Consider the following 18039-nt stretch of genomic DNA (forward strand, 5'->3'; position numbering starts at 1 on the left):
TATCACTCCCCAACTCAGCAAGATCAAACCAACTGACACTGGTCTCCAATTTACACCACATTAGAAATAATGAGAGGCAAGTTGTCTGCATATGTTGATTAGTTGAAATATTTTGTGTTCATGTTGCATATCTCGAGTTAGTAGTCTGCAATCAAGATCAATCTTCTGATGAAGTGTACACACATAAATATTGTTATTTAAGATATGGATTTAAGTAAAACAAATATAGACTTCCCATGTGCACTGTAGATGGCAATACTCAAGCAATAAAGGAAGGTTTCCATCAAGAAAAAAATACATTTTTGAATAAAAAAAAATAGCTAGGAAAATAAAGCAGCAGAAAATTCTATGTTACCTGCCTGTGAGAAAAAAATGTGCAAGGAGATTCTACTGAGGGAGAGATATATGAGCTGCCAAGCTGAGGGTGCTAAAAGAACAATTTGTTCACCCAGAGGCATGTAGCTTGATTCCCCATTACAGCAAAAATGAGCATCATGTTAATTCGTGAATGCAAAGGCAGTCAGGCATAGAGCTAATCATTCTACCTCCATCAGTGATGAGGTTATACAAAAAAGTAGAAATATTTACTGTGGGTGAACGCTAAGTTTCATTATTTGTTGTGTTTTAAACATTGCATTTCTTAGCACTTCAGAATTAATCATAAAATTGAACATGTGCCACACTAATAATGAAGGGATACTGAAAATGCTTTGAGGTATTAAAGAAAATTACTCTGGATGAAGAAAGCTTTCTAAACAAAAAAGAAGCAAAATACAAATGCTGTGTTGATGACAGCGATTATTCTACAGCAGAAGTAGTACAGGAAGTGATAATAGAACTGAAAGTGACTTTGAAGGCTAATCAAAAAGGGCACCATATGCAATGCAAAGGAAGAGTAGTGAAAATGGTCACACCCATCATCCAGGCAAGACGAACAACAATTATATCAGACCGTAATCCAGAAAAAACATGGCAGACACCGGTGGGCGATATGAGAGGTTGAGGGGAAGGTTATGCATGTTTATTCTGAGTCACCTAAAGCAAAGATCACGAGCCGAACATCATGAAATGCAATTCACTAACTCAAAATACGAATAATTATACACCAAAAGTAGCGTTATCACATATTGTAAGACTAATTGTAATTTCAGAGGAAAATAACGAAGGGAGAATTATTTTATCAACATCAGGTTGAAACAGACACACACTATAAAAATATTTCACATATGAAACTCTGGCTAGCAAATAAGATATATAGATGTCAACACAAAACATTAACCTTACATGAAAAACTATATACCACCACCATTAATAACAGCCTACTATGTAAAGAGACAAACACATTTCTCGAACAAACTGTCAATTCTCGAAAATCCACCTGGATTGTTTAGTAGGTACAGTGATATTTGTATGATACACTTTGACATCTAAAGAACTTGTCACCTTAAAACTCGCCATAATTGATGGCACAACTGTATTTTATAAAAAATAAAAAATCCTCATTTTCACTCACAGGAAATGGGGTTAGGTTTAGTTTATGCACATTCATTGTAAAATGCTGAAAATTAATTAATCGTTCTTGCACCACCATAAGATTATTTTAGTGTCTAAATCATAAATGTTTGTCATGATTTTCCAGATCGTTCCAGGACTGATTTAATTTTCTTTGTAGTAAGGTATGTTGGCTGATAGGGGAAAATGCTAGGATAGGCTTCATTAGCTTTAACTTTGAAAGTTTGCGTGGCACTCTAATTAGATCACCACCTTCTATGGGTATATCATCTTCCCTAACAATAAATTTGGTTTCAAAATGATTAATGTACACAACATGATTAGGCTTATCATTTGGTTCAAAGTTTTCCTTATGAATGCTCTTAACCCATTTTTACCTTAATACTGGGTCTTTTGGAAAAAGGAACACTCAAGCTTGTGCCCTACCCCTTACTTACATCCAGGCACACAGCACATTAAACTATAACCATAATGCATAGGTAACCAAAAATAAAGATTATATTTTCAGAGAAGAACACGAGAATCGACATTAATCTGTTCACACCAATATTGTTCAAATAAATAAGATCTTTAAGAACAAACACTTTCATACGGCACTGAATTAGGGTCTATAGTTTTTTTGAGACAATAGATATAAATTACGATTAGTAATATTTGAATTCCCGCAAATATCTGGTAACAACATGACTTACACAAATCAAAACAAACACAAGCTAACACTCCAGTTGCTGCCATTATGGACAGTTTCGATAGGTTGGGTAAGGTCTGAGGTATTGTAGCCGGTCTTGATCCAAGCCTGTAATCGTTGTTGGAAACATGGAACAACTATTTCCAACAATTTTCGGTGAGGCACATGTTGTATAGTTCCTCAGAAACAAAATAAGCAGATGGTATTGTATGTTCCTCCCATTTAATATTTTATCTGACATCTTTTTCTCCAGGTACTCTGGTTTTCCCTGTCATATTTCATTCCAGCAACACTTTCCCATATCATTTCATCTGTCATTCTTTAATCATTGCCCCAGAGGAGTGCAACAGGCTTTGGCAGCTGGCACAATTCCTATCCTTGCCACTAGATGGGGCTTCATTCATTCCATTCCTGACCTGGTCAAATGACTGGAAACAGGCTGTGGATTTTCATTCATTTCATCTAAATTTTTACATTTTGCATTAGATATGAATGCAGACCTAAGCACTATTAAAAACTAAAGCCAACTGACTAGCACTTTTCAAGCAAATTTTCAGACTTTTAGCCACTGAAATTTAAATTACAGAAGTTAAATATATATTACTGTGTTAGTCAGAAAAATCAAAAATTAAAATAAAATTACATAGGTTTATGTTCCAAATCTGAAGCGTCACTTATATAACGCTTTTCAAGTATAGACAACACTGTGATTTGTGCCACCTCGGTGTAATACAGTAGAACTTTGTAACAGCAATACCTCGTCTATAGAGTAAGGTATTCTATGGCACCGATGAATTCTTCATAAAGTGTTTTTCAGCCTTGCTTAATACAAAGATAAGTTTACCTCATAAATAATTGTAAATAACGTCATTTTAAACCCCAGTTTGGATTAAGATATTCTGCAGCGAGCTTCTCTCATCAGTTGGTTGGCAGGCGAGCCCAGCTTATCTGCTTCCCGTTGACTCTCCACTTCCCGTTACACAGCGCAGTGATAGCACGGGAATGCCCGAACTTTGCAGTTCAGGTCAGTGCTTAGAACAGGTATTAAGCGTTGATTTGTTGCTCCAACGGTTCTCTAGTTGTGAAGTGTTACTTCGGGGTATAATTCTCATAATGCCTTCACATGTGCACACTAGAGAAAAGGGTATTTATGTACGATAATTATGTGAAACAAGAGTCTTGCAGGGAAGTCTATAGGCGATTCGTAACAATTTCCAGGTGAATGCCCTCCATAGAGACAGCGCAAAAACTCTTAAACAAATTGAGAGGAATAAGTACTTTACTCTATAAGAAGCGTTAAAAAAAAGTGTACTTAACAAGAAAAATTAAATTAAGTCGCAGAAAGATTAAAAAATCCCTCGAATACTTGGACAAGAAGCCGGGTTTTCCAAGAGCTCAGCATGGCGGGCTACGAAAATGTAAAAATTGAAACCATACAAGGTAACTGTAGTACATGAAGTGCATCCATGTGATCATAAGCGGGTACATTTTTGTAATTGGATGTTGCAAAACATTCACGATGAAATAATTGATCCACGTTTAATATTTTTCTCCAACGAAGCACGGTCCCATTTACACAGGTATGTTTTGATGCCGAATAACAGATATCGGAGTACAGAAAACTCCCATCGCACATACAAAATTCCTCTACAAGATGAATGGATTGGAATATTGTGTGCAGTGAATGGATACAGAATTATAGGGCATATATTTTCAGGGCACAATTAATGCACAAAGATACAGGGATAATATACTCCAACCATTTTTGACAAAATGATTAACATTGACTGTCAGAATGGATATTTTCAGCAAGACTGTCATCCGCATACAGCTAATGACACATTAAACTTAACTGAGGAAATTTTTGAACACCATGTTTTCAGTACTGACTTATAGCAGCCACGGACCACAGTTTACCTGTTTGCGACTTATTTATGAGGGAGCTTAAAAAATAGTGTATGCAAGAAACCCTCCCACGTTGGACAAATTGAAAGAATATGGCCTCAATTATGGAAGACAAACTTATGGATGTGAATCGGAGTTTCCTAAAATTCCAGAAATGTGTGGATGCAGGAGAACATTTCCAGCATCTCCTGTCATAAGGAATGAGGTTATTTTCTTAATTCTCATTTTCTTAATTTTAATTGTCCTCATGTCATGCACAGATGAAGTGAGCGAAGGGCTGTTCTTGTCTTATGTCGCCAAGCGGGAAGTGCTGAATCAACGGAAGGCAGATAAGCTGGGTATGCCTGCCGGCCAATGAATGAGAGGAACTCGCTGAAAGAACCTAAGTATTTTATGATTTTTTTTCAATTTGCTCCACGTTGCACTGACACACACACACACACACACACACACACACACACACACACACACACACACACACACATAGGTCTTATGGCAACGATGGGAAAGGAAAGAGCTAGAAGAGAGAAGGAAGTAACCATGGCCTTAATTAAGGTACAGCTCCAGCATTTGCCTGGTGTGGAAATGGGAAACAACGGAAAACCTTATTCAGGGCTGCCGACAGTGGGTTTCGAACCCAGCATCCTCTGAATGCAAGCTGATAGCTTTGTGACCCAAACCATGCAGCCACTTGCTCAGTATTTTCAGATCTCAATCACCACTTGGACAGTGAAGCTGAAATCGTGTTGATGGCAGTGATTATAATCTGCCATATTCTGAATATGCCTTTGCTGGCAGGACCTAGTGTTTACAATGCACTATGTCTTCTGGTATAGGCTAGAGCAATTTTGTTACTTTCATAGATCTGTCTCTGCCTTATCCTTGGCTTTGACAATATGAAAGTGACAGGTATGAGCGATGCTAGTAATGCCAATCCTTATGCAGCCAGTCCCTGCTATGAATGGTGTGAAAGTGTTGCTCATAGGGTTAGTTGGTGTATGCATTTCAGTGGGCTTGGCAGACTGATATGTAATAGCAACTCTGGCTCGGTGAGGAAAGCAACGGGAAACTACCTCACTCCTCGTTTCCCTAGTACGCCTCTTCAGTGATGCCTAGGCCATCTATGACAGCTGATGGCAGAGCTGTTGAGGATCCCACCAGCGGCATCACTGACGGACTGAACATACATACATATTCTGAATGTCAAAATAGAATGGTAGATATTCTGAATCACTGACTATGAAATGTAGGCTACAATAGAAAATGGACTAGTTTCAGCAAAGGCACAAATAGTAAGCAAAGACATCCACAGAAGAAGAGTCTCAAATGCCTATGAGAACAGCAAATTATACTTAAGAAGCCATCAGAATTGTTCTATAGAGTGTGCAGCAAAATTGTGATGGACTATGAACATAGAACGTAATTTGAAGTAAGAGTACTGTGCTGTCAAGGCAAACAAGAATATTACTAATTATTTTTAAATTAAGGTTTGCGTGTAATGTACAATTGAGTAACGTACAGTAGTTACAAGACTAATACGAGCTAAAACTCTTATGAGATGTTATTGGTTTTATGTCCCACCAACCAGTTTTACAGTTTTCAAGGATGCTGAGGTGCCAAAATGTTGTTCAGCAAAAGTTGTGTTTTGTGCCAGTAAATCTACCAACAAGGCTGGCATATTGGAGCACATTCAAATAACTGATGAATTTTATTAATATTGTGTTCTGAGCATTTGTACTTCAATGTCAGGCTTAAAAGTAAATATGAGAATCTAAAATAACATTAATAAAATCTGGTTCTATACAATATTCCACTTCATTTGACTAATAGCATAAATCTTTGTTATAATGACACTCGCCTACCTGCCAACTTTATAAAACCAAAAATCAGGAAATTTTGATATGAAAAATCAGGAAATATCAGGATAAAATTGGTCAATTATTCTACATATCTTGCATAATCCAGGAGTACTATGGTATATATTATAACAATTATTGCCTCAAAACCCAACTTTCGCTATACGATGCTACAAGGCTAAAAATTACACACCTCTATTCCCCCACAGGAAGTACATGAGTGAAATGATTGGTTTCTAATAGGCCTTCCGAAAATAGTATGAAATCTTGCTCCACACGTGTGAATCAGTCATGCACAGAGATGGCATTACTTAGCAAGTGCAATGCTATTTTTATCATGTAATAAATTAAAATTCACCAGAATTGTCTCCAAATGGCTCCTAAAATCTCAAGAAAAGTCACTATCTTTGAAATTCTGTCACTAAATTACTAAAATAGACTCCAAATCTAGCAATAGTCTCTAGAAATTGACTAGACTGATGTGAATGAACACATAGCAAGCAAGGATGAGAGACTGACAATCTATATACTGTACGCGTCGCAGTATACAGGTTTCAATAAACTTCACACATTCGTGTGCATTTTCTGCATTAATAATCGTCAATATTTCATTTGAAAGCGGCCAATGAGCGAAGGACTTACATTCACTGCTGTACAATGCTGAAATAGTGGGGTTTGAAAATGAATGTTTGAAGTTCACAAAAAAGGTATGCACTCGTCTATATAAAAAATTTATGAAGTCCCTTGAATGCTGTCACAACGAAGTTCTAGAGTTTATAGCTTTATTTCATACCTAGTGATTGTGTAGCATGTTTTGAGTTTCATTCCACTGAGCCACATCAAGGTAAGTTTCCAACAATACAGATTTGTCAGAATCTAATCTTGATCGACTCAAGTGGGTGAAGAATTATTTTAAAGAAACAAGTTTTGAAACTGCATGAAAATTCACAGTGATTTTATCTGAAATAAAGCAGCTTCATAAGGTGCAGGAAATTACTCTTATGTATCTTCTATATATGAGGTGAAAGTGTTGTAGGGATAGGTTAAAAGTGAAGTAAACATGAGAGGATACAAAATTTGGAAAGACAGGTATAGGACTAATTTTGACACAAAGAGAGGATATTCTCCAGTGATGGCAGGAGTATTTAGCTAAACTGCATAATATCAAATTCAAACAACTGGAACATGAAGAAATGGAGAAAGAAAACCAAAACGAAGACATAACAATGTTGGAAACAGGAGCTATAAAGAAAATGAAAAATGGCAAAGCATCAGATGTGAATGAGGTGGCTACAGAGATAAATGTAGAAAGACCATTAGAGTTACTTTGGATATATATATTATATTTTGAGTGATATGGAAGGAAAAAAGAAAAGTACCCGAAGATTAGAAGAAGGGTCTTTTTTTCTTTGCTAGTTGTTTTACGTCGCACCGACACAGATAGGTCTTACGGCGACGATGGGACAGGAAAGGGCTAGGAGTGGGAAGGAAGCAGCCGTGGCCTTAATTAAGGTATAGCCCCAGCATTTGCCTGGTGTGAAAATGGGAAACCACAGAAAACCATTTTCAGGGCTGCCGACAGTGGGGTTCGAACCTACTATCTCCCGAATACTGGATACTGGCCGCACTTAAGCGACTGCAGCTATTGAGCTCGGTGAAGAAGGGTCTGATAATTCTAGTATTCAAGAAGGGTGATAAAGAAGGTAGCAACTATAGGGGAATTGGCCTCATTTCACATGTAGCAAAGATCTTTGAGAGGATATTAGATAACTCTACAAGACAAAACATCAGTCCATCACACCAAGTTCATCAAGAAATCGTTTCAGCACAAGGGTGTTAATGTAATGGAGTGGCCAGCCATTTGACCAGACCTTAACCCTATTGAAATCTTGCAGGACTGTATATGAAGGAGGGAACCAGTGTGATGTCGAAGACCTGGAGACATCAATAATTTCTGCATGGAGGAAGATTAACATTTCTGTGATACGACTGACCATATGTTTCAGACAGCAGATAGCAGTGAAAAAAGGCTCACTTACAGGACACTGATGTGATGTTATGAATCTGCAACAGTACCTCACATTGTAAGTACAAATATCTGTTAACAAAGTTTACCAATAATGTGGGAATGCTATGTTGTTTAAATACTGTGTTTTTCCAGTTTTCTGGTTTCATGCTAGGATTGTTTACTACCGAGCTCGATAGTTGCAGTCGCTTAAGTGCGGCCAGTATCCAGTATTCGGGAGATAGTAGGTTCGAACCCCACTGTCGGCAGCCCTGAAGATGGTTTCCCGTGGTTTCCCATTTTCACACCAGGCAAATGCTGGGGCTGTACCTTAATTAAGGCCACGTCCGCTTCCTTCCCACTCCTAGCCCTTTCCTGTCCCATCGTCGCCATAAGACCTATCTGTGTCGGTGCGACGCAAAAAAAAAAAAAAAAAAAAAAAAAAAGATTGTTTACTATACCAGTACACCACACTTCATACTTCACTGGCTAGGAGACTTCAGGCAAACACTTTCACTCTTATTGTAGATGATTTAAAGAAAATATTTTCCTTTTTCTTAAAACACATTTTCCATGTGCACAAAATATATTAATCAGTTCTTAGCAGCTGGTCTTACCAATATGCACCACACCTTGTAAATTAATGTACTGTATATCCTTTTAACACATTACAAGAGCAGAAGTATCAGAAAATATTAATTTACACAATGAAGTTAATATTTTCAGATGATTTAAAACAGATTTTAATATCAAGATATAATCCTTATTATTCCCACATATATATCATCTTAGCATAGTCGGTGCCTGACAATACCATGGTACCAAAGGAGTATCTCATACTGCCAGTCACAAGAGAAAATTTTAATCGGGAGATAGTGGGTTCGAACCCCACTGTCGGCAGCCCTGGTCTTCCATGGTTTCCCATTTTCACATCAGGCAAATGCTGGGGCTGTACCTTAATTAAGGTCACGGCCGCTTTCTTCCCATTCCTAAGCCTTTCCTCTCCCATCGTCGCCATAAGACCTATCTGTGTTGGTGAGACGTAAAGCAAATAGAAAAAAAAAAAAAGAAAAAAAAAAATTGAGTTACAGGAGGTCTTAAGGTGTGGTAGATACCTTGAAACTATCTGCATTCAACTCCCTGTCCTAGCAGTTGTATATTAACATATAAAATGTAATCATATGGTTTGGCTGTCTGGGGAAGAATAATGGAAAAAATTGAAATGTAGGGACAATAATTCTAATTGGAAATTTCCTCCTAGGATATATACAGATAGGTCCTCTAGACAACTGAAGGTCCCCCTGGAATAAGGGTCTATGCCACACATCTAAAAGGTTCAGGAAACAGAAAAAACTTCTGAATAATGAGAAAATGAAAAATATATATTTTGAAATAAATCAGAATGCTTAAAGACCACTTGAAAACCAAATTATCACAAATAACCTTATTAATGTAGTAAAAAAAGCATTTTCTCATTTTGAAATCGTGGAATAAGGGTCTAAACCACATTTTAACAGTTTAATGCAGTGTTACTTATTGCCAGATGAATCGCTTCAAATCACCATAGAATGCCCTGAATTCTTGAGACATATAGCCTTACCTCTTCAGTAGGTCATTCTTTTTTCCTTAATGGGCAGTGTTGAGCCATAGACTTGTGGCAATTGTTGAGGCAGGAGGAGTGGCTGATTCCGTCTGTTCTTGACACCTTTAACTAAGGTATATCTCTACCGAGGAGCAATCAAATTGTGGGATCTTCCCATAAACACAGATGTGGGAACATTTTCAGAAAACTTCAGTCACATCGCTTCAGTAACCTTGAATTTAGGGTCTTTGACCAACACTCCGCGTCTTGGAAGTCAGAACTCTGGACAGACAGATTAAACATGTCTGAAAAAGTTCTTTTACATACCTGCAGTGAACTACTGCCACTACTTTTTGCTGGAATGTGGTATTCAAAAGAATATTTCCGACGTGAAGTGGCATCTGTTCTCTGATTACACCTTTTCGGTTCAGAGATTTTTAGGCACTTATTCACAAGAAACAAAGACTGCTCATTAAGTCCATCGCATAGTATTCAATACACCACTCCTCCCTTTCACAGTCAGCGAGCTGAATACACCAATTCTTGTTACAAATCTCTGGATCATACACACAGCCCCTAAACAACGAAGCAGAAAATTATTATAATGTTATACCCTATACTATTTTAGCGTAATGATAATAAAATTAATGGTTTGTATTATGTATTAAAAAAGACCAATTTTTTTCTAAGGATCTTCCTTAGCACAACATAGCCCTTTACTATAGACCCTTATTCAACTCACCTGTTGTGGCCTCGTTTTTGTTCTTTTTATAACGCCTTTCCTTGTTGTATAAGCCTCACCCCTATTTAGTTTCCTTTTACGTTCATTATCCTTACAGTTATTCATATTCATCTTCCTCTTTCTTGTTTTATTCAAGTTTTTTAATTCGTTGGACAAAACATGCAACACACTGGCAGCCATCTTGAATGAGCAGCATAGACCCTTCTTCCAGGCAAAGAAGTTTTTTAACAAACACATGACTTATTTCTGTTAAAGATATGACTATCATAGTTTGTATGCAATAACCTGAGATGATATAGACCCTTATTCCGAAAAACACTCAACTTGATGGAAATTGTGGTTTAGACCCTTCTCCGGGGGGGGGGAGTACTACCAGCTGGTGTTTCAAGGAAAACTAAAACTAAATTAGAATTCTGTGCAAGACTGAAAATGTATTGGTGGCTTCAGATAAAACAGCTGCTAGTAGTGCAACGTATATGATCGAACACCTTAATTGTGATTTTGAAGAACAATGTTCTGTCAAACAAATATTTTCTTTTAATATGTGAAGAAATAGCTGCAATGAATTGCATAGCAACAGCATGCATGTTCGATGAAGCTTTGCAAATTTCCTTGCCAGGAAGCAAGAAAATAGGACTTATTGCTCCTTAAAGACTGCTTCCTTCTAGTTGAAAACATTTTCATTTAAATTTAAATGTTGGAAAAGCAATATTTGAAAGGAACAGATATATTAGCTACACTGAAAAACTGAATCAAATCAGAGGTTCCAAAGCAAATGTACATCAAATGGGGACATCATGGGGATAATCTTATGACGTCAATTATTAATTGATAAAAATATTACAAGTTGCAGTCCTATTACAATACTGACAACCTTATGAGGCCCAATTTAAACTCTGTGTTCCTAGTTGAATCCAACACTTCGTACTTCACTGACTAGGAGACTTCAGGCAAACACACTTTCACTCTCAGTGAAAATGATTTAAAGGAAATATTTTCTTTTTTCTGAAACACACTTTCCACTTACATAAAAAATAATAATTTCATAGCAGTTAACAACTCTAAGAATAATGACAGTTAACATCTTTAGAGATAATGTATCTTTTCTTCACAGGGCTTCTCAGATGCAGGTAAATTATATTGTTATTTGCTTTAAGTCCCACCAAGTACTTTTATAGTTTGCGGAGACTCCGAGGTCCCGCAGAAATTCTTTTACGTGCCAGTAAATCTACCAACACAAGGCTGACATATCTGAGCACCTTTAGATACCACCGGACTATCCACGATCGAACCTGCCAAGTTCGGGTCAGAAGGTCAGCGCCTTAACCGTCTGAGCCACTCAGCCCGGTGCAGGTAAATCAAGAGGCAGGACACCATCACATTTATTCTGAAAATGCCATAAACCTGCACCAGGATATAACATGACAGTTATTAGGGTAATGCATAAGGACATTCAAATAGAAGTGCAGGATAAGAAAGGCTGGTAACCAAAGCAACAGATACACATATGCAGAATACTTGGGGGTAGTCAGAATACAAAGAAATGATTAAATAGAATGTGTCAAGTTGCATGAAACCAGCCTGAACTTCTACGGAAAAGTGGTGTGCACCTAAACATGCAAATAAAGTAAGCAGATGAAATAAATATATACATGAGTAAATCTGGAAGAGAGCTATCAGTAAACAAAAAAGGTAGTAAAAATTATATATACCTATAATGTTAACACTGACAAAATGTTATGAATGAAGGGAATACAAATACACACATCGAAATTTGAGAAAAACAATGATAACCATTAACTGTAACTGCTCAATTATTCTGAATACACACAGAAGGACATTCATTTATCAATGTTCTCAATGCAATCAACAGCAACTTACTTAAAAGAAATTGAATAAATTTTAAAAAGTATGAATATTAATCAGATCTATGTATGAAGAAAACTAACTATGCACTAATTTATGAACAGTATCATGCTACAACTGAGCATGCAAGAGATAACAACAAAGAGATGTATTCCAACAGAAGAAAGATTACTGCTATACAAAAGAAAAGATTCACTGGTACTTTCAAAGCTACATAGGATAACCTGTTATACCATTCACTTAACAGGGGAATATTTCTCAAGTTATCCATTAAGGACCGGTTTAGGAGTGCTCGTGATTCTAGATCCCCAAAGGAGTTTGAATAGCAAGATCCCAGAAATTACTGGTGATATAAAAATATGGAAGTCCTATCACTGAAACAGCCAGTAAAAAAATAGGTAGCAGCAATGATGACAAAGCTCGACATGCTGGGGGCCTAGCTAAAACATAAATATTTACATTATACAATATCTTGCAGGAAGGTTAATATTCTTACCTGAAGTAGCTGCACCACTTGAAAATTGACAATTTCCAAAAATTAGCCGGGTAAACCGGTCCATAGAGAAATGCCAGGAAGTTCAAATGCAGTGGAGGACTTGTTTTCCACTTTTCAGTCAAATGAAAACATCTGTGTAGCTCCTGGAATGTATTTTCTCCCATAAATGCTACACAGCAAAGTAACATTCCCAAGCCAACAAAGGAAGATATATCTAACAAAGTAAAAACTTCATACTGACCTTCAAAATTATCTTAACAATATTAAAGGCAATTCTAGAGAGTAGACAAATGAATAAGCCTTCAACTACAGTCATGAAGTTTCTGAGAACATAATCACCCCTCCCACTACTGTTAATATTCTCAAAGCTCCCCTCCCCACATCAATATTTTTCATTCAGTTTAAGCTCACCATTAGTAAACAAAGCACTTTTAGCAATGTATTAAATGTTGCATTATATACACATCAGTAAGGAGAATTAATGTGAGTCTGTATGTAAGAAACTTAAATTCTAGTAATCCATAACAGCAAAGTTTTTAGTTACATATATTTTTCAGGTATAATCCACTGTTAGATGTTTTCTCTTTCAGGTATTTTATAACATTAATCCTGCATTGGTTTTGACAGACTAAAAAACTTCACAGTATAGACCAAGTCTAAACTGAAAAGAAACAGCTTCCACTAGAACAAAAAATTCTAATAACTCCCAGAAAATCTTACAGCTCTAATAGAATCTGCACGAGATATTTCCTATAGAATCAATTTAGAATTGTATCCAGCCCCTAGAAGTTTGTTCTATTAGCATTCTACAGTTCAGCAAGTGAATCCACATACTAAACAAACCCTGGAATGATACAATATGATTTAATATTCATTAATATGATTCATGAATACCTCTACATACTGTAATTTGTGTACATTTAGTGTGTCTGCCTCAACTGGTGCAAAAAAATGTCATTCTGGTTCAAGGGTTGGAATGGAATTTGAGAAGCTGTTCTATACAAGAGGGAGCAAATTTAGTCATGAGAGGACAAAGTGATACAGCTGAGGTGTAGTCACATTGAACATGTGGAGCTCCAATATTTGTAAACCTCTTGGTTGGGCAGCAGTCATATTGCCAGGCTCAAGGCCTCTAATAGGCCAGATAGAAGACAGGTTGGTTTGCTGTTATTTCTGAAAGGAAGTGATGTGGGGAATGGACTGCATGAGCAAAAAATCAAGTACGTCCAGATAGACTAAGATTTTTAAAAATTCTTAAGAAAGTCCACAAAGTTATGGTACCATGCTTTGAGCACGGTCTTTGTTCATTTCAGGAGGAAGAACATTGATGTATCGGTGATTATGACATCTTATTACACTGACCATCTGGTTCCTTGGCTGAATGGACAGCATAGTAGCCTCCAGTTCAGAGTTAGATTCCTGCCCAGGCTGGGTATTTTAACTGTCTGGACAATTCCTCTAGCTCAGGGACTGGTTTTTTGCATTTGCCATGATACACACCTCATTAATGCACAACACTGCCAACTCTCACAGAAACATGTAATAGTAGAATACATCCTTTCAAAAAGGGATGGCATCAAGGGTATCCAGTCGTAAAACTGGGCTGAGTCTATACGTCCAACATCACAGCCGTGACCCCATCAAGGTGCAGAGAACAAGATTTTGTAACATTTTGTAACTGTAGATCAGCCCCATTACTCCCTTCTCTTATTTCTGGCAATAGTATGTCTAGTTCTATGTTAATCACAAGAACAAAGTATTTGGAATCAAGTTTAAGTGAATCAAGTGATCTCTTGGAGCACTTGCAGACAACAAATTCGCCAATCTAAGAATAATTACACATCCTTAACGTATCTTTCAACATCACGTTGGCACAAGGTTACAGGTCAAGCTAACTTAGGAACTACCTGTAACTGGCTTCAGGGATCAATTTAGAAGTCAATTTTCCGTACACTCACAAATGTTCCGAAGTATATTTCAAGCTCTATTAATTCATTCCACAGATTTTTGTATAAATAACTAAACATTCATAATTACAGTGAACATCCGCTTGAACCTGGCAAGTTGCAACTTTCTTTCATATTGCTCATCATTAGGGCCTGGATTTTTATGCAATATCAAAGTGCGAAATATGTATATAAAAATGTAGTAAATTTTCACAAAATATCGAATCTCCGATATGCAGATGACACTGTATTGATTGCCGTGGATGAGGAAGAAATGACAGAGCTTTTAGACTGTGTCAGAACTGAGAGCATCAGTTTGGGTTTGCAGATCAACATGCAAAAGACAAAAATTGTGGTAGTTGATAGGCCTGGCAAGCTGAACGAACTCTGTGCCTTCAGCGAAATGGAAATGGTTTCAGAAATGTTGTACTTGGGTGCCATCATAACTAGCAATAACAGCTGTGAAAAAGAGATCAGGAGAAGGATTGCCAAGGCCAAGAACATGTCTCAGTTATCTCATATTTGGAAGGATCGCTCCATTTCTGTAAAGATAAAGATGAGACTAGTACAGACACTGGTATTCTCTATCTTCCCCTATGGTGCTGAAAGGTGGACTTTACGAGCTTCAGATTTGAATAAGATAAACTCATTCGAGATGTGGTGCTGGGGGAGAATGCTTCGCATTCCTTGGACAGTATTTCGAACCAATGAATCCACTGTCAAGGAGCTGAACATCAGTACCAGTTTATCGGCAAAATGTCAACAGAGGATTCTCCAATTCTTTGGTCATATTATGCATTGTGGAGAAGGAAGCCTTGAAAAGCACAATCTTGGGAAACATGCCTGGAAAGAGGGAGCATGGGCGAGCACCTATACGCTGGACAGATGGCATAAAACATGCAACAAAGACATTGTTCATACAATCTACCCGTATGGCAGAAGACAGTGGAGGATGGAAACGGGTACAAAGAAATATCGTCAGAGATCACGATCCACAGAATTGAGGGACTGATATAGACACAGACAAGTAAAGGAATATGTAATTACATCAGGCCCTTCTTACCACTTACAATAGCAGAGAGAGTTTTTAGTCAGTCTATAAGCCAAATGTGTTTTGAAATATTGTAAAATTACTGGACTGGCCCTCAATTTAAAATCAGTTGGAAGTGCCACTTTGCTATCTAAGGATCCAGTCCCGAGAAGGCCAGTTAAGAGGGTGTCAACTGAAGTAGCAAACAGACTAATTCCACTTTATTAAACCCAGAATTTTGCATTTATTTTTAATATTAATAATAGAGAAGGAAAACTTATTTACTGGACCAGATATAAGTTTACTCAATCCTTAGCAGCATATTTCAACGTATGGGTCGTCATTCCACAATTCTGAATATAGCATATTTGAGCTTGTTTCAGATGTTTTTATTTTTATATCCTGTAAGTTTAAAAAAAATCTCATGTTACAATTTTTGTTATGAACTTTTGATCTAATGTTAATATTCACACAAAATTTCAGATTTGCATATTTACAAAAAACTAAGGGAAAAATGAATGATTGTTCTGCCATAGCCTGATGACAAATTTTTTGAAATTCTAGTACCACTTTAAAATTTTGCACACTAGTTCCTTCTTGCCACCTCACGTGCTTTAATCTGCAACATTTTGTGTGTTACTCTGCAACCAATGTTTCTCAGCTCTGCAACACATTGTTGCACTTCCTCATCAATTTGCCAATACTTTCTACATTTCGGACCACAAAAAGAGCACGATGTTTTCTTAGTAGTCAACTTCTTCTGGTTTTGCCAGAATCATTAACTTCAGATTAACTGAAAATTCTCGGCCTGCAGCTCTTACTCCGTTTCTACAAAAGAAAGTACACGCAACTTAAACTCTGCGGATAACTTATGTTTTCCCATGTTTGTTAGAATAACTCACCAGAAAACTGAACTGTTTTATTGCACTAAACGTTTTCACAATCTGCTCGCAGCCGAGGTAACTGCTGTACTACCTAGAAGCTGGCTTCGCAGGATTTCCAAATGCGATAGTTGTCTGTACCTCCCGAGTTATTTTTAAAAGGAGAGCATGGGAAGGGGTGCAATCTTGCCGCCTGGAAAACAGGTGTGGTAGATCAGAACATACTTGTCAACCCTTCTGATTTATGAAGCAGCTTTCCAAATTTTCACCTCTTTTTCCGATCTTAATTACTATAATTTCTTCTGAATTTTAACCAATTTGACCTCATGATATTTGTTAAAAAGAAAGCACTGCAAATAATTTCCGTTCTCTAGGAGAATATCTTAATTGCTTTGGTGATTTGCATAATCTTAGTTTAGAGTTTAAGTTAAACCTCACGCTTTATCTTGCAAATGTAATTTTTGCAGTCACATCTCACTTGGCATTCGGCTCTACAGCTGGGAACTCAGGACAATATTCACCCCGCAAGTCCGGCAGCAACTTGAGACGCCTGGTCAGCTGATCTACCTGGTTGAGCTAAACAGGGGGTGGGGAAAAAAAACAAAATTCTGTTTTCGTTCCCGAAAAAAAAAAAAAAGTGGGGAAAATATGTGATGGGAGTTCAATATGTGAGTAAACACTGTATTTGTTTTAAGCCCGCACCATGTATCAACCACCATTACTGCCTTTCATTTTTCCATTATCTAAAGGATTCCATGATCCTGTTTTGGTTTTGAGGTAAGACAGGCACAAAAAATGTCCTGGACCTAGATGTTTAAACACTATCTACAATGTGTATCCAACCAATGCAGAAATGGATGTCATGTTTGTTAGCAGCAGTCAGATTCAATTCAACATGAGAAGCTGTGACTGTGGTTTGGATGTTGAAGTCTGCCCTCCCGATGAAGCTGGGAAGCAAAAACTAGCTCATCAGGGGTTGAGGAAAAAGGGATATAGAAAAACTCTGATGAAGAGACGCCAATCTATACTGACCAGCAAGAACAGCTGATCACTGTAAAAACTGAATGAGAAACTAATAAACAACATACAAAGAAGGTTCCCGTTTAAAGAGGTTTAGAGAGCTAATATTCGTGTTTTCAACATTTTGCGAGATGAGAGATCATAAATGCCACTCTATGAGCCGCCTTTCAACCCTAATTGGTGGGTGCTGACTTAATTGTACTCCTTGAAATAAAGCAAGATTTAAAAGCTTTTGCAGTATCAGAGGAGAAGCTGTTGATGGATTATCAATTTATAGTATAATTTCTGATATAAATAACAAAATTTCTTTACTTTATCTCTCACATTTGTTGAGTAAGGATGCCTCTTAGTCAAGAAGACTCTGCAAGAGCTATTGCGTTAATCAAGGATGGATGAAGCATTCAGTATGCTGCTAATGTGACTGCTGCATCATTTGGAAGTGTCCAGCATGCTCCAAGATGATACAGCGAACTTGGTACCTATCACAAAACGACGAGGATCAGACCATCA

The 18039-nt window shown here is 37.2% G+C and overlaps 1 protein-coding gene across 4 annotated transcripts in view; it reads right to left on the reverse strand.

Moving 5' to 3' along the window:
• Positions 1-18039, reverse strand: part of LOC136864206 (ras-like GTP-binding protein Rho1) — a 204597-nt gene that overhangs the window by 101328 nt on the left and 85230 nt on the right. For 2 of the 4 annotated variants that reach the window (XM_067140899.2, XM_067140900.2), the window contains exon 3: positions 12653-12795. The exons of the other annotated variants lie outside the window; for them this stretch is intronic. In XM_067140899.2, coding sequence (XP_066997000.1) covers positions 12653-12716 — 64 coding nt within the window. In that variant the 5' untranslated portion in view covers positions 12717-12795. The remainder of the gene's footprint in view (positions 1-12652; positions 12796-18039) is intronic. 4 annotated transcript variants of the gene reach the window in all.

The sequence above is a fragment of the Anabrus simplex genome, chromosome 2 (assembly GCF_040414725.1).
Source record: "Anabrus simplex isolate iqAnaSimp1 chromosome 2, ASM4041472v1, whole genome shotgun sequence".
In the NCBI taxonomy this organism is placed as follows: Eukaryota; Metazoa; Arthropoda; class Insecta; order Orthoptera; family Tettigoniidae; genus Anabrus; species Anabrus simplex.